This window comes from Protopterus annectens, chromosome 14.part0 (genome assembly GCF_019279795.1).
Source record: "Protopterus annectens isolate FY-2018-M chromosome 14.part0, PAN1.0, whole genome shotgun sequence".
Taxonomy (NCBI): domain Eukaryota; kingdom Metazoa; phylum Chordata; order Ceratodontiformes; family Protopteridae; genus Protopterus; species Protopterus annectens.
The window spans coordinates 565,538,988-565,556,110 of record NC_056748.1 but is presented as its reverse complement, the minus strand read 5'-3'; the positions used below and the strand labels follow the sequence as shown (position 1 = coordinate 565,556,110).

The window sequence follows — 17,123 nt, the reverse complement described above, 5'->3', positions numbered from 1 at the left end:
GTGAAACCTGTTAGTGCTGGGGTGCTCTCAGGAGCCTTGAACCAGGTTTCTGTCACAGCACAGACATCGATGTTCTCCATATTGAGAAGGGCCTAGAGTGCGTGCATCTTGAGATTGAGACTTCTGGCATTGAGCAGCATTACCCTTAGTTTTTTTCCTTTTTGGTGTTCTAGGGTGGTAGGTTTAGAATTTGAGCCTTGCCTAAAAAAGGCACTATGGGGGTGGCAAGAGCCTTTGCCAATATCCGTTAGCCCATGGGTGACAGGTGCAAGCCGTCCCTTGCGAAGCAGCGTGGCTTGTCCAGCATGTCATCCCAGGCAGACAGACATTGGATCCCCTTTGAATGACACCAGAATTTAAGCCAATTATTAAAGCTGATCATCTTATCACTGTATTGTGGCATCATTCTAGGTGAAGGTAGGATACTGCTCAAGGTCAGGGTCATACCTGCCTGGGCTACATAATCAGAGAGCTCCTCTACGTCCCTTTTCATGTAGTCCAAGGAGGTACGTCTCAGGACGTTGACACCAGCGTGGACAATGACAGAGTCGTACTTGTACCTGCTGTTGAGAGACCTGAGTGCTTGCGTTATGTGGCGGATTCTAGCGCCCGACAGGCAGCTTACTGTGACCTTCTCCTTACTCAGTCTGGTGAGCGGGACGCCAGTGTGTCTGACTATGGAATCACCAATGACAAGTGTGTCTGGCATTTTGTTTGGCCTTAAGGGCTGTGACTGTTTGACACTCTGACTGTGTGGTCTATGTGTTGCATGTGTTGGGTCGTGAGGTGGTAGTTGTTTGGGTGTCTGCTTTGGTGGCCTCTGCTGTTTTGGTAAATTTTTGATCAGAGCCTCCGAGTATGTCTTTGTGTGAGTATGTGTATGATTTGAAGTTGTGATGGTACCATGTGTGACTGGGTATGTATTGTGTGTGGTTGCCTTCTCCTCCTGTCTGGTCTTGCCAGTCCTATGTTGAGAGAGCTCAGCCTCCAGTTTGGCCGTATAGTTGCATCTCTCGCATGTATTTGTGTTTTGTGGGAGAAGGAGAGGATTGTCTGTGTACATGAGGCAATTGTAACATTGCCTCAATATTCCCAGGTTCACCAGTTGAGCTGGAGAGGACACTAGCAACTGATCCTCGACATACTAGAAGTAGTAGATAAAGAACTTTCAAAGGACTCGGGAAGTGGGTTTTAGGCTGGTGGGGTACTATCTATAATAAGAGTGCTTTATCAAGGTGCAAGTACTGTAGGAGTAAGTGCTAGGCTTTACAGATAGAGAATAGTCTACTTGGGAATCAAGTAGAGATGAACTTTTCAGTTATAGGATATGCTGGTTAGATCAGCAGTACAGTTTAGCGTGTTTTATAGCAGGGGCTGAAGGGAGCTAGGAATTGGCCCAAACGACCAATGGACTACTAGTTTCTGGCTGAAACTTCACCAAATCGGACAAAAGGCCGCTCAGTGCTTCCCACTCCCACTGGTAAGCAAAGAAACTTCCTCCTTCCTAATAAGGCAATGGATCAGTAACAGGAACTAAAAACAAAGCCCAGGGATCAGCAACTCTGAAACTGGACTACTCTAGTTCAGTAAAGTGGGAAAACAAGAGATTTTTTGTTTTATTACAGAGATAAGGAAAAAACAGACAGTAAATGCTATAAATGCTGTAAATTGGCTAGCGCACTTTAGTGTGTAGCCTACAGAAACAATTTGCAACAATTAGTAACTTAAAGTGCAATAAACAGTGTAAAATGCAGAAATCACTTAAAGTAGCAGTAAAACAGGCGAAATGCAGTCGCTAGCTTAATAACAGTGGGAAAGCCACAAAAATACTTATATCTGGTAGAAAGTCACTCTTTTAGCTCTCTGCTGCTTGGATCACTCTGCAGGCCACCACGAGGATCTGTGCAGAGTTGGTACAAGCTGGAAAACACGTGTTTAGCGTGTTTTATAGCACGGGGCTGAAAGGAGCTAGGAATTGGCCCAAAACTACCAATAGACTACTAGTTTCTGGCTGAAACTTCACCAATTCGGACAAAAAGGCTGCTCAGTGCTTCCCACTCCCACTGGTAAGCAAAGAAACTTCCCTCCTTCCTAATAAGGCAATGGATCAGTAACAGGAACTAAAAACAAAGCCCAGGGATCAGCAACTCTGAAACTGGACTACTCTAGTTCAGTAAGGTGGGAAAACAAGAGATTTTTTTTTAAAAAACAGACAGTAAATGCTATAAATGCTTTTAAGTGGCTAGCACACTTGAGTGTGTTAGCCTACAGGTAAAATTAAGCAACAAATAACTTTTTAAGAGTGCAAAACAGTTAATCAACACAAAAACAGTTTAAATAGAATGCAGAGCTGTATAAACAGGCTAAGATGCAGTCGCTAAGCAGTAAATATTCAAAAAGCCAGAAAAAAATACTTAAATCAGTTATAGCAAATACAGTTTTAACAAATGCTCTGAAATATACTGTATATTTCCAATATGTTTGAGAAGGACAGTCAGAACACAAGAAGGTTCAGGCGAAAAAGAAAAAAAAGTTTTGTTTTACTTTTTGAAAAGGTAAAAAGGAGGAACAGAAGGCCTTATCAAATGTTCTCTCTGTATTAAGAAGAATGAGCTAATGACACTAGACTAGGAGGTGTGTCACAGTAGGGGCGGGCAACTGCAAACCCACCAAGTATAAGAGCAAGACACCAACAGGGAGGGAAGGTGGGACAAAATAGCCTAAGACAACAAGCTATGAAAGTTTTTAAACAGATAAAGATTTCTGAAGATTCTGAATAGACAAAGTGCTTTATATATTAAATTATAAAAACAGTAATCTGTTAAAATAATCAAAAGATACTTATATTTTGTAGCTCAGTTGCGGTCAAACAACTTCTCCAGCCTGCACCAAAGACCAGAACAACTTTTTTTTTTTTTTTTTTTTTTTTTTTTACAAGAACACAAAAGAACCAGCCCCCACTAGCCAAGAGATAATTACACAGTATATATATATATATATATATATATATATATATATATATATATATATATATATATATATTATATATATATATATATATATATATATATATATATATATATATATATATATATATATATATATATATATATATATATATACACACACACACACACACACACACACACGTGTATTGTACATATAAAGGTTTACTTCTAAGTATTGAAAAATCACAAATTCGAAAAAAAAAAAAGAGACGAAAACAGCAAAACCACATTTACGCAAGTTAAACCAGTGAAAATGTTCATTGGGAAAGGAACCACTTGGCCAACAGGACAAAAGAAAAACACAAAACGAAGTAAAACACAAAGTGGGGGGGCTTCACCACCCCCCAACTAAATATGCCAACTCCGAGATCACACTATAATGGGGTAAAGGGCAAACTTCCCTATGGTGGGAAAGTGGTTCCTTTCCCGGTAAACATTTTCAATAGTTTAACAATTTGTGGAAATGTGGTTTTGATGATTAAAGTGGTCTTTCAATACTATGAAGTAGACTAATATGTACCCACAGATACACACAATTCAAGTGTGGGTGATTTAGGCATGCATATACTGCACTGTTCTGAAAAAAAGCTTCCCTAAGGCACTTGAAAACTTCACACATTTTGAGGGGGAGCTTGATCTTACAGTTATAAATTCCTAAACTCTTTGGCCTCGTTCGTCCACATTTTGTAAAAGAACAGCAGTGAAACTGCCACAAAATTATCAACCAATGAAACACCAGGCAAAGCACAGTCACAGAAAATGCTTCCAAAATGGAAATGGCAATGAAACTCCAACAAACTTCTATTCTCGCATCCAAACAGGAACATGGAAGCACACCGCTATAAACAAAATACAGCCCCCTAGAAAAGGCAACACCTCTGAGGAAACAGTAGCAAAATGGTGTTTACGAAGCAATGGGGAAGGGAAGGCTAGGCTAGAAGAGAGTGTGTGTTGAGGGAACTGTCCAACCTAAAATTCGGTAAAGAATACCAGACAATGCTCAACAAAAACTGTAGAGGAAAAAAAGTGCTGTCAAAATCTAAGCAGGAATAAAGAAACAATGGCGATAGCCTACACACGCTGTCTCAATAAGGTTACACCTAGCACTGCTAAAGGATCAGGAATGGAGTCCTCCTTCAGCAGGAACATATGTTAAGTAGAACAGCTTCAACAGTCTAGGACAACTTAAGAAAACACATCAGTGGAGGCAGAACAAAAAAAAAAAAAATGTTCAGGTCACTATATGGAAAAAAAAATTAACCTGAATTAGGAGTGGAAATGAATGGAGATAAGTGGTGGCAGCTTAAGTAATAGCCCAACCCCATTTGGAAACAAAATAGGGACAAATGACTGATGCCACAACGTGCAGCTTTATATGTGGGTCATAGGACTTTTTACTTGTTTTTTCTATGATGTGCAGGAGAGCCTCATACTACCCACTACTGTAAAAAGCAGACAGCTTTGAGTTAAGACATGCAGTTTTCTTCACAAGCATTTAACACATCAATCCTGATAGCCAATCATGACCTTCACAGCGTCTTTTATAAGCCAATAAATCTTAAATTCAGAGCAACACTGGAGATTCCTGTTTTATTACATAAAAATTAAAAATGTTACTCTAGTTTAAAGGGATTATTAGACAAACACTGTTAAAAAGGAACATTTAATTTTCCAGAACAATCTGAAAATGCTCATGGTGAGACTACAGCAAAGGACACTCAAGAATAATTGTTGACATATATCCCTGTCAAAAACCGTGTTGCAATCAAAAAAAGTGTTCAGGAGTTAATATCAAGACATGTACTGTACAGCATAAACAGAAGGAACACAAAAGGGACAAAAAAAATACAGATGGGAAGGTGCAAAATGTAATGAACAGGCAGATAAAATTTTGCCACTCCCACATGACTGCTGAAGAAAATGAGGCACAAGGTAAAATTCTGAACAGCGACTACTTACTGACAAATCTGGCAACATAACAAATGTTAGTTTCCTACTTGGTAGGAGTGTTTTGAGTAATAATAAAATAACACTTCAAAACATGAATGAAAGCCTTAATGTTTCTGTGAAATGAGGCTAGAGTCATGTTTTCACATTCACCGGGGGGGGGGCAATGTCTATACCTAATCATATTATAAAAACTGTATAGCAGCAGAACAGGCAAAATGCCTACCCCAATTAACTGAAAATTATCTATGTCTGTTTATCGGGAAAAGATAAGTTACTTCTTAAAACATATTACCAAATGCCATCAATAAATACTGTGCAGGAGAACAAAAAGGCATAAAAAAAGTCTTCATTCATAGGTTCACAAGTACATACTAGGCTGGATGCCATTTCAAGCCTAGCTAATTTCCCTTTTTGTGCTCAAAATAACCTACAGCAACACAGCCCGGCGTCAGTCCTTGTAGGACATGTTGTTTAGGCCTTGCATTCTTTTAAGTTAAGGTATCGCTGGAGCATTCCAGTTGTTGCATGGTTCTGGACAGATAAAAGGGGACATTATATTCAACTGCTCTACCATAGGAGGCCAGTGACATTCCTAGATCTAAACACAATCCCTTTGTTTATACGCTCTGCAATACAGAAAGACCACAAGATACATGCTGGTCACTGTCCACATAGGTTTCCGAATCATGAAGAACTAAATCAACTCTTAGAGGCGTATTTTCAATGTGGCAGTTCCATCGGGGATTCAATAATGCTTTTGTTGGCATTTAATTTCAGACCATGATTTTAATATCAGTTACTGAGACAAATCTTACTGCAGGAAGGCCACATCATTTGTAATTAAATTGATCCTAGCTTGAAACAATCTAGTCAGCCAGAGCCCTTTGATATTGCCTTTTGCTTCAGAAAAGTATGTGTCAAACAAAAGAGGTCCAGGCACAGAATAAGGGAGACTCCACTGGTGGCCACTCTCTCCTTGTAGAATAGACTTTCCATATTTTATCTGTGTCGTATCTCTGAGCCAGTTGGCAATCCAGCAGGTGACAGGCGTTTATTCCTCTTCTACTACACCTGAGTGAAGAATTCTGTCAAAAGCTTCGGCCAGGTTGAGGTTTGCAGCGTTTATCGTTTTACCTTCATACATTGCTTTAGTAACCTTCCTTAAAAAAATCAAATCCACCTGGCTAAGTAAGCATGACCTGCCCTTAACAAATCCAAACTGAGACTGGTTCAGTGGTATTGGAGACACCCCATGTCCCGACTGATTAATCCCACAAGTCTTTCAATGGGCTTTGCACAAGGATGGTCAGACTTACGGTTCTGTAAAAAGTCCTCTGTTTTGCAGGGGGATAAGATTATCTCCGATGGGGACACTGGGGTGACCACCATTGTCAAACGTATCTGCACTGTAATTTAATACAGAAATCCAAAAAGAAATGCTAGAGAAAAATAATTCCAACTTACTTAAAATGTATTGTTATATGTGATAAAGTCATTTGGATTTTAAGGCATCAAATTCATTTTCCCCATTAAAATGGATTTTGTCTTGTATTTCGACAAGCTTAACACTGTCTTGGGACACAGTTTACACAACTAAAATTAATGCATAACTTTATGGCCACAGCTTTAACATGAACTATTAGACAAGAACATGGTTTATTACTGGAAAATACAGGATTAGAGTCAGACTTAATAAAAGCATTAAAACTTTTTGCGCTATTGCCACTACTGAAACTTTTTAGTTCCTTCTAAATAACACAGCTCATTTTTTGACATTAATGAAACATATCAAATTGGGATGGTGGAACACTTGAATGTCCTGGGTCAGGCAACCGATGGACGAGAAATGAAAATACTGGACACACAAGCTATACCACAATGTAATTCAAATGAAAATGTTGTATGCATTAGAGAAAATTCTATGCTAAATGGAAATAAGCAAGCATAGTGACAGAGAAGAGGTGGTTAAATTACAAAAGTTCCTGTATGTGATAAAATGGGCGCTGAAGACCTTGTACCGCAATCGATGGGTTCCTGAGGACAGCATCACGCACCACCTTCATTAAATATTACTGTTCACTGAAACTGGGAGGTGACCTGCCAAAATCCGAGACTCTATTAAGGAATTCAGAGCACTGATGCAGTGTTAGAAGTAAGCTAATTGATAAAATGTGACAAAACTGAGTAAAGGTCACAGAAAGGGAAACTACCGATAAAAGTTAGGGATACGTTTCTCAGTTGCCAAGATATGCCACTAAATCCAAGAAATTCTTAATCTTGCCTGGAAGTTTATTCAGAAATTTGTCAACACACGGGACACTGCACCATATTTGACTTTGGTCCTTGCAAAAGCTTAATTTAAGCTGGAACTGCAAAGGTTGTTAAAAAAAAAAAAAAAAAAAAAGGCAAGGCATTGACACAAACACACACACATTTCTAAGATACAAATTAAAAACATGAGAAAATGAACCAACCCCAAGTAAAACACTAAATGGAGAAAGTACAGAAAAAGAAATGCAGAACTGCAAAACAAAAATGCTCAGTAAGTTTGTAATTAGATGCTTACCAGGACAGATTGCTGTAATACAATTTGAAAGAAAAAAATCACACACAAAACATGAGGCTTGATCTTGAAAAACAGAAAATATTTTTCTACGAGTAGCAGCCAACTACTTTATGTACACTAGATAAAAATGCAGAACGGCCATACCAAATGTTAACAAGCTCCAAAGGACTGCGCTTGCCACTCTGTTTTCATTACTACCCTATGCCAACCACACCCGAGGAAACCAGTACACAAATTTAATAAAAAAGTGTAATTTACACACATTTCTTAGTTATTTTTCACTTAAGCTTTGTAAATATATATGCCATTAATATTTGGTCAGACTGATGAAGGAAACACCTTTTTTAAAAAATGCAATTTCATCTAACCTATACTTTAATACAATCTTTTCAAAGAAATCATTATTTTGGGAAATGCAGTGAATTTTTGCAAGCTAATGAGGTTGTGAAACAAACATTACACACCCCAGGCTAACAGAAGCACACACACTGCCACAACAAATTTTAAAAACAAAGGAAAACATTTTTTTCTACTAGTTCCTCTTGGCACCTACAACTCAGACAGTGTCCAAATATTGGGGCTAAAGTGTAAGCATTATGCTTACACACCAACTTACATCAAGCGGATAAACTCAACCATAAAAATAGATCCCTAAATGTTAGAGATAATCAGCAAGTGCATGACATATCTGCGCATTCTAGAATTTTTCTGCTTAGTAAAAGGAAAAAAAAAAATCAAATCCATCTAGCTTTAGTTCAGCAAGGAGCTTAGAATTCCTGAGAGCTAGCTTTCATAATCAGAGTTTTAGGAGATCCAACTTCCTAGTTATGCATAGGAATCAAATCCATCTAGCTTTAGTTTAGCAAGGAGCTTAGAATTCCTGAGAGCTAGCTTTCATAATCAGAGTTTTAGGAGATCCAACTTCCTAGTTATGCATAGGTAGGTACTAGGCTATCAGCCCAAGGGCCTACGTAAGCCTAGCCAACAAGGTTCCCTGGCTTACGCCACCCAAAACTGTGCCACTGTCGAGCAGACACACAGAAGTGATCCCCAGAGTCTATTTCCCATCCACTCAAGATTTTTCTTGAACAGTGCTAATGAAGAACTTTGCTTGGCATAGATGGGTAGCCTGTTCCAGAGTATGGGAAATCCCAGACAGGAATCTATCCCTCCAGCATGTCCTGTTTATTGTGATGACAAGGTTTAGGTCCCTAAAGCGTGTAGCTCGGAGGGATTGGGATTTCTTTAGGTCTAGCATGTCCAACAGCTCTGCGTTTGACATAACTTTATATGCTAGACAGAGATCACCTCAGAGTAGGCAATATGCTACAGAAGCTGGAGTTTGAGAATGTCAGTGTAGGGCATTTGAGACCAGTAATCCTCGTCGTGAGGTACTTCTGTGGCCTTTCCAGCTGATGCAGATGTCTTGTGAGGTACACTTCAAAAGGGGCGTTATACTCTATAATGGGTCCGAGTGTCAAGTAGAGGGGGACAATGACGTCTTTTTCCTGGATGGAACCCTTGTATGATGGTGTGCCACGTAGAAGGACTTCCTGACTACTGTGGCGATGTGACCAAAGGAGAGACTACTGTCCACCCAGGTCCCAAGATTTCTCATCACACATTCGGTGTTAAGTAGATTGCTACCTAGGTAGTAATTCATGGGTACAGAGTTTTCACCAAAGGGGATGACGCTGCAATTTTTGGCATTGAGCTTGAGGCCATGGCTCTGACATGAAGCATCTGTCTCAGGGAAGCCTTTCTGTAGGATGTCCACATCATTTGGGGAATCTACTATGGCTCCTAGTTTGCAGTCATCTGCGAACTCCATTAGCCAGAGGCCTTCTGTGTTTGGTATCTACTTCTCTGAAGTACAGGCTAACAGGAGAGGTGCCAGGACTGAACCCTGTGGTACTCCACTTGTCACTGGCTTGAGGTCAGATTTGGAGTCTGCAACTTTTACAGTGTGGGTTCTGTCAGTGAGCCCAGTTGGCAATCCATCTTGAGACGTAGGAATTTATACCTAGTTTAGGGAGTTTAGCTATAATTCCAGAATGGGGGATGGTGTCGAAAGCCTTGGCGAGGTCAAGATAGGCTGTGTGAACCACCTTACCCTCTAAGGCTTTGGCGACTGCCTCAAAGAAGTCGATCAGGTTCAGGAGGCATGATCTGCCTTTCACAAACCCGAACTGGGTGGGATCCAGAGTTTGGACATTACCAATGTCTTTACGAGTTCCATGATTATACGTTCCATGGCCTTGCAGACCAGGTTCATCAGGCTAATAGGGCGATAGTTCTCGGGATCAGTGGTGGCTCCCCTTTGTGGAGTGGGATAACTGTTGCTGTGCACAAAGCCTGATGTGAGGCTATTATTGAACATGGTGTTTAAGTGGCGAGCCAGTTCGTTCTGTAATTAATGTAAAACGCAGCCTGGGATGTTGTCCAGTCCCATGCATGCTGTGTTTTTGGCTTTAGAGAGTGCAGCTTTTACCTGTGTAGTTGTGATTACAGGGACTCTGTATTCTTCCTGTATAGATATGGACCCTTTAGGGGGCGAGGGGGTAAAGTTTGCCAACATCCTGGCAGATAGGTTGCTATCGGTGTGCTGTAACTCAGAGCAGATCTGGGTGTTGCCATCAAGATTCTTGACATAGCTATAGAGTGCTTTGTGGTTGTCCTTAGAATTGGTGGCGATTTTCTTTTTGTAGCTATCTTTGAAGGATCTTATAAGGGTTCGCAGCTACTTACTGAGGCTGACCAGGGAGCTCCTCCATTCATGGGATTTTACTCTTTTGCAACAGTTACTTCCTTCTGTTGTAGTCTGTTTATGGCAGGGGACCACCAGATTGGCTTCCTTTTTTTTTTTTCCATGCACTCGTGTAAGTGCTTACAGAGTGCATCTGTGTAGAATTCAGCAGTTGTAACTTTATTGTGCATCTGCATGGGTGTCATGAAGTTCACCACTTCTGACTTAAGAAGCATGAAGTTAGCTTTGGAGAAAGTTTTTACCGTGGTTTCCTTAATGGGGGGTGGGGCGGGATGTGGATATCAAAGGCTATTATCTTATGGTCGTATCGGACCAACGAGGAGTTGACTTCAGGTGTGGAACACCGGTTACCCATGTTGGTAATGACTAGGTCTAGGATATTGTTGCCCCTGGTGGGGGTGTGGCTAAGTTAATCCAGGGCATTGGAGTTTATGAATTCCAGAAAGAGTTGAGCTAAGGAGTTGGTACACAAGCAGTTTTTCCAGTTAATGGTGGAGTAGTTGAAGTCTAACATTATTAGGGTATTTGGTTGAACCATACTATTTTCCAGTAAATCAAGAAGAGAGGAGTGGGAATCCTGGGGCATGGTGGGGGATCTGTAGCAAGCTACAAATTGGATTGCAGTTTTGCCCAGAGTTAAGTTGCACTTGGATAACCTCTGATGCATTATGCTGAGCAACTAGCCTGAAGGTGTGGATATCCTTAATGATTATGGACACCTCCGCCTTTGGTGTTTCGGCCCAGGTAACATGACCGAAAAGTGTGGTATGAGTTATAGCCTGGTAGTGCAGGGGTGCTCTCTGGAGCATTGAACCATGTCTCTGTCACTGCACAGATATCGATGTTCTCCATTGTAAGGATTGCCTCGAGTAAGTGCATTTTGAGATTCAGACTTCTATCACTGAGTAGCATTACCCTCAGTTTTTGCTTGCTTGTTCCTGTTACGGTGGTGAATTTGTCATTTGAACCTTGCCTAAAAAAAGGCACTACAGGGGCGGCAGGAGCCTTAGCCTGTATCCGTAATCACAGGGGTGACAGGTGGTCATCTCTGGCAAAGCATGGTGGTCTGTTGACCATATCATCCCAGGCAGACAGATACTGTATCCCCTTAGAATGACACCAGAAGCTTAGCCAATTGTTGAAGTCAGTCATTTTGTCCTTGTACTGCGGTATCATTCTGAGCGATGGCAGAATGCTGGCATGGGCTACAAGACCAGAGAGCTCTTCCATGTCTCTATTCCTGTAGTCCAGGGAGGTACGTCTCGGGTCACTCACACCAACATGGACAATGAGAGTCATATTTGTACTTGTTGTGAAGTGACCCGAGTGCGTGTGTGGGTTATGTGGCGGATCCTGGCACCAGACAGTAACCTTCTCCTTGTTTAGCTTGGCGAGTGGGACATCAGTGTGCCTGACTATAGATTCACCTATGACTAGTGTGTTGGGTACGTTGCTTTGCCTTATTGGCAGTCGTTGAGTGGCACAATGAGTCTGTGGGCTGTGTCACTGGGGTTGTGTTGGGGGATGGAGGTTGCTTGCGTTTCTGCTTTGGAGGTCTCTGTTGCTTAGACAAATTATTATGGAGAGCCTCCGCAAATGTGTGTTAGTATGTGTGGATTTTTTGGTGGTGTAAATTTAGTGAGACTATGTGAGGAGTGTGGTGTGGTGCAAATGTTTACCCTCTCCGCTTGACTGTCAAGTTCAGTCTTGGTTGGAGAGAGCTTTACCTCCAATTTGGCTAGATAAGTGCATCTCGCACAGGTTGTACTGTTGAGTGGTAGGAGGAGAGGGTTGTCTGTGTACGAGGCAATTTCTACATTGCCTCAAGATGCCCCGATTCATCAGATAGACAGGAGAGAACACTGGGAGCTGACCCTTGGACATGCCTGAATAAAAAACTATTTTCCTCTAGATAAGTGAGGAAAGTTAGTACAGGAGCCGTTTCTCCAAGCAAGTGAGGAAAGTACAAAAACGGTTTTCCTCTAGGTAATGAGGAAGGTTGAGTGCTATAGTAATTAGTAGCTTAACTAGTGCTTACAAGTTCTGAACAAGTGCTGAGCACGAAGCAAATTTAAATGCTAAAACTAAGAATCTGTATCTGCACTAGACGATCCCTTACTTCTCAAGATTGTAGACTTAAGCTGGGAACTACTAGTTAAAAAGCAACCGACAAGAGTATTGGAGAATCTTACTTTGCATAACATTAATACCAGGACTGTAAACATGGACTTTTTTTGCATGCAATTGTGTGCGCTTAATGGAGTTTTTCGTCATAGGCCTAAGCTAGGCCTTTGCCCAGTCACTCCAAGTTAAAGAAATATTAAAACACATTTTAAAAGTCTAGGTTTTCATTTGCCCATTGAAAATACCACTAATCAAGAAGCATTATTGGAAGTAAAACAAAAAGGATCCAAATGAACCACCCTCATCCACCCAATTAAAAGTAAAACTATACACAGATGTATGAAAATGCTGCAAGAAACCATGTTTTACTTAACACAATACTTAATTAAAAATGAAATTACAAAGCTCTTCAGACATGTCCAACACTGTTCAAAACTTAAAAAGATGCAAACCATTAAAAAACAGATGCCTTTTTGTCCAACTATTATAAATCAGCATTTCCAAATGGTCAGCATAAGTGCTGTAGTTACATTCTCTCAAGTGTCTGCGATTTCCAGAAAAAGCTTACCAAGAATTTTGCTGTTACCTTTGATAAACCACATTCCATACCAACCTAGAAATATATGTGACATTAACACTAAATCAAACGCCACAAACAGTAACGTCTCACTACAACTAGCAATACAGTAACTACAACTAAATACAAGCCTACTTTTTTTCCTAAGACCCACCCCAATTTAAGCAACATGTAATACGTTTTAATGTCGTGATCGGCTTATTCTGCTTTCTAACAGTAGTTTTAGCTCAACTAGCAACATGCAGAATTTCAGCTTAAAATGTCACTCAACTTAACCAGGCAGACTCTGGAAATCTTTCCTTTGCCACAGATTGCACTGAAAGTGACAGGTCCACAAACACTTAGCCCACATTTGTGACAATTATCTACAGGAAACTCCCACACACGTAAACGATTTAACCACTGCATTCATTGTAGAACGAAATGGTAACTCAAGCATTTCAAAGCTACATAAAAACCTTGAAACGCACACAAATGCTAAACAAAAAAAATGCAAAATAATACCCGTCTCTAGGCAGCGAAAACATGTACAGTTAGGCTACTCAAGCTCCACTAACAATTGCGCACATCCCAAACATAATGCGTTAGAATACAATCAAAACAATTTGACCATGCACGCCAAACGAGCACTGGACAAACATGCTAAGCTAGACTAGCATGCCAAGCAATCAAATTAACACGCTTTAATTATACGGCATTAATTACACCAACCTGCAAATTTCAACCGACATGAATAGCAACGACTGTGAAACAATGATGTAATGCTTCAGCATGCAGTGCAAGGTTGCATTTTCATCTGGACATTTCATTTGTCACAGGCCAAGACCTAATCACAGCCTTTAAGGCAAACATACAAGAGCGTTTTCCTGGAATTATGTTCAAACATACCAAAAACAACCACAAATCTCGCTGGTGATACAAACATAATGCAACTAAATCAGACTTGAGAAAAAATATGAGTTACCTTACCTCCGTTTTCGAAACCGTAGCTAATGGCATACCCACTGAAAGCTGTCAAAGATGCAATACCCACTGAAAGCTGTCAAAGATGCAAGCATAATAATTTCAATATTACCACGGTTTTATTAAGCATTTCCCCTTACTGCATGACTGTATATCCCCTTATCCAAGACGCAAGACCATGTCATCCAAACATATAATAAACACATGAAAAGATACAGGTCAAGTCCAAGTCGAACCCATCTTCCTGGTATCTTCTTTTGTTCCTGCTAACCATTTCTTTAATGTAGGCGGTCATGTCTTGGACTAAATGTGCAACAGGGAGACAGAAAAAGGGAGAGTGTGGTGTTTCTGCAGAATGTAAATGGCTCTCCCTCTCCCTCCCCCTGAGCGGTTGCTCCCTCTATGTCTCCAACACCTACCGCTGTATGTAGTATTCCAGGTCTCGTTATTTATGAAGTGGGTACCCTACTCACACACTCGGGAGGGCCTGCTGCTCAGAGGCCCCCGCTTACGACCCCAATTTTCGAAAAGTCTACTTGAACAAGCCTCTCCGACTCCACAAAGCTTAAAAATCCAAGGTTCACCGTCGGCCAAAGTCTCTGAATCTGCCACCGCCGCCGTCTCTAAAGCAGAAGGTAGGAGAGAAAACTCTCCAGCTCTCCTAGACCAAGAAATTGTGAAAAATATTAAAATCCTATCTAACGTTTGCACCGTACTATTGCTGACATATTACTCCCAATCGAAGTGAACACTGACAGCCTCCACCATTCAGAAAAAATAAAACAAAATAATAGAAATGAATAAAAAACACCCCTTGAACTGTTTTTGTCAGATATTAATCTTCATCCCTTTTCAACCCAGGTTATATCAAAACTCTAGAACTTCCATCATGGCTTCCAGAAGAGAGGAAAAGAGAAATCTCAGGCATCATATTCCACCGCCAACGAAATAGTCCCGCCACATCATTCTCATTCTACAATAATGCGTTTACGGGACACCAAAACAAAGCCCTCGGTAGGTAACACGAAAGCTGCTACCACCTTCCTTTTCAAATAAATAATTTCACCATATCCCAGGCTACGATAAAAAATGGTAACATCTCAAACCTGACCTGTGCGTAGATACACTTCTACACATACTCAGTAGAACTACCGTGAGGTCTACTTTCTGAGCAGAGGTCACGTGACAGTGTAATGGGAACTTTTGGGGGGGGGGGGGTGCAGATTTTACGATTCGTGGTAAAGTTCGGTTTTAGCGCCGGAGCGTGCTAAGATCAACAAGAGAACTACCGCCGGTGTTAAGTTTTTTTTTAAAGTAACTGTGTTTGTTATGCAGTAGTAAGAGAATGGTGAGTATGCATCATCTCATCAGCAAAGAAAAGTGAAAGATTAAAAGAAGTAGGCATGCTACTGATAAGATAGGTTTATAGACTTTGGCGCCCATCAAAATGGCAGTGGGTGAACCTTTTTATTCGCGATAGCACAGTACTTCATACAAGTTGACGATGCATTGTACAGAGATTTTCATGTTTTTGGTAGGTAACACACTACAATGATTGATTGGACCACTGCGCCATCTGATGGCAAGCGCCATCTGTCAAAGTATATTTAACATGTAATATTTCTGTTTCGTCTGTAGAGCAACAGCTTATAGCACATCCTTATAGAGGTTTCAAACAGATTTTTAAGAGAATGGACAGGACAAGATCTTCATAAGTAGCCCACCCATTACATAAGTACAAGCCACGCCCCTACTCCACCCACAACCAATAGTCATCGAAAACTGGTTTGAGACTTCCTGTACCTGACAGTTTCACTGCCAGTGGTCTTACAAGTGGAAATGACAGTTTACTCGGTTACATTACATTAAACAAATCCATAGATTTTAAATGTGTGGTGAGAATCTGAAAACAGCTAAGGCATCAAATGTTACTTTACTTGTTAATACACCGTGAAATTTCTAAAAAATCCAACCATTGAAATCATATTTGTTTTACTGGACCGCACACTGATGTCGCGTATCGGTTGTTGACTGGACCCTATGTCATCATTTATTAAACGTTCGAGGCACCCTGTAGGGGAGTATGCAGGACTTTTACAACCAGATAATGCCCCCCACCAAACATAAACACAAACAGACGCACGGGAAGTAGCATAGTTGCCCTTTTTTCTGATATACATAGCCTAAATACGTAATCGAACAAGCCGTACTGAAGCTGAATATATTGCATTAGAAACCTTTAAATGGATAGGTAGTGTCATACATCAATGGATAGTTATCTTCTTTGCTGGGGCTACCACCAGTTCATTTTTGTGAGGGACAGTCCCTCTTTGGGCATTTGTGTCTCGTAGAAAAAAAATGACAAATGCCCTGATGTTTTAGGACAAACATTTTTTTTAAGTTTTGTTTATTAATTGCATAAAACAGTTATTTTGTATCATTCTGAAACATCTAAATGTTGCAAGAAATAACATAAGCAACAACTTAAATACAATAAGAATTAAGTTTTTATACTGCTAAAGTGGAGTTCTGTCCTCTGCACTGGCCGTGGGTAATCTCATGCTTTTACAAAAATGTTTCACTTTGGGCATTTGAAAAGGTTGCACCCTATTCTTTGATGGTCAGGTGTACTCTTAATTCCATGTATCATCTGAAATTGGAACACTTGGTGACACTACAATTTATAATTTTAGCAGTAACATTCTTATATTTCCATGGGCAGGTGCACTTTAATGAGCCAGAAGGGCCATTTAGTCAAAAAAATAATAAATAAATGTAATTTCATATTGTACTAGACATATGTATTAGAATTTAAAGGAGTGCAATATAACTAAGGCCAGCGTTAAACTTTAAAGGGTAGATAGGTATCTACTTCCCTGACAAGTGAAAACTTAATCCTGACAATAGTAACAGGAAATCAGTGTTTAAACCTACTTACTGAAAACAGTGAAGGCCATGGAACTCAGCAAGTTGCACGCTGAGACAAGAGATAAGACTATAGACTATCACAAAGTAGTAACCACCAGTACTAACATTGTTAAAACCCTTTTAAACATAATGTAAAACAAATAACACTCAACATGTACTATAAACAAATAGCCATGATTAGTATGCTATCTAACACTTGTTTAACATGTCTTTGCTCTTCTGACATTTTCTACTTATCAA

General features: G+C 40.3%; 1 protein-coding gene across 1 annotated transcript in view; it reads right to left on the bottom strand.

Annotated features, from left to right (window-relative positions):
• PTEN (phosphatase and tensin homolog) overlaps positions 1–15,125 on the bottom strand; it is a 942,442-nt gene extending 927,317 nt beyond the window's left edge. The window contains exon 1 of the mRNA XM_044055599.1: positions 14,172–15,125. Coding sequence (XP_043911534.1) covers positions 14,172–14,250 — 79 coding nt within the window. The 5' untranslated portion in view covers positions 14,251–15,125. The remainder of the gene's footprint in view (positions 1–14,171) is intronic.
• Between the last annotated feature and the right edge of the window lie 1,998 nt (positions 15,126–17,123).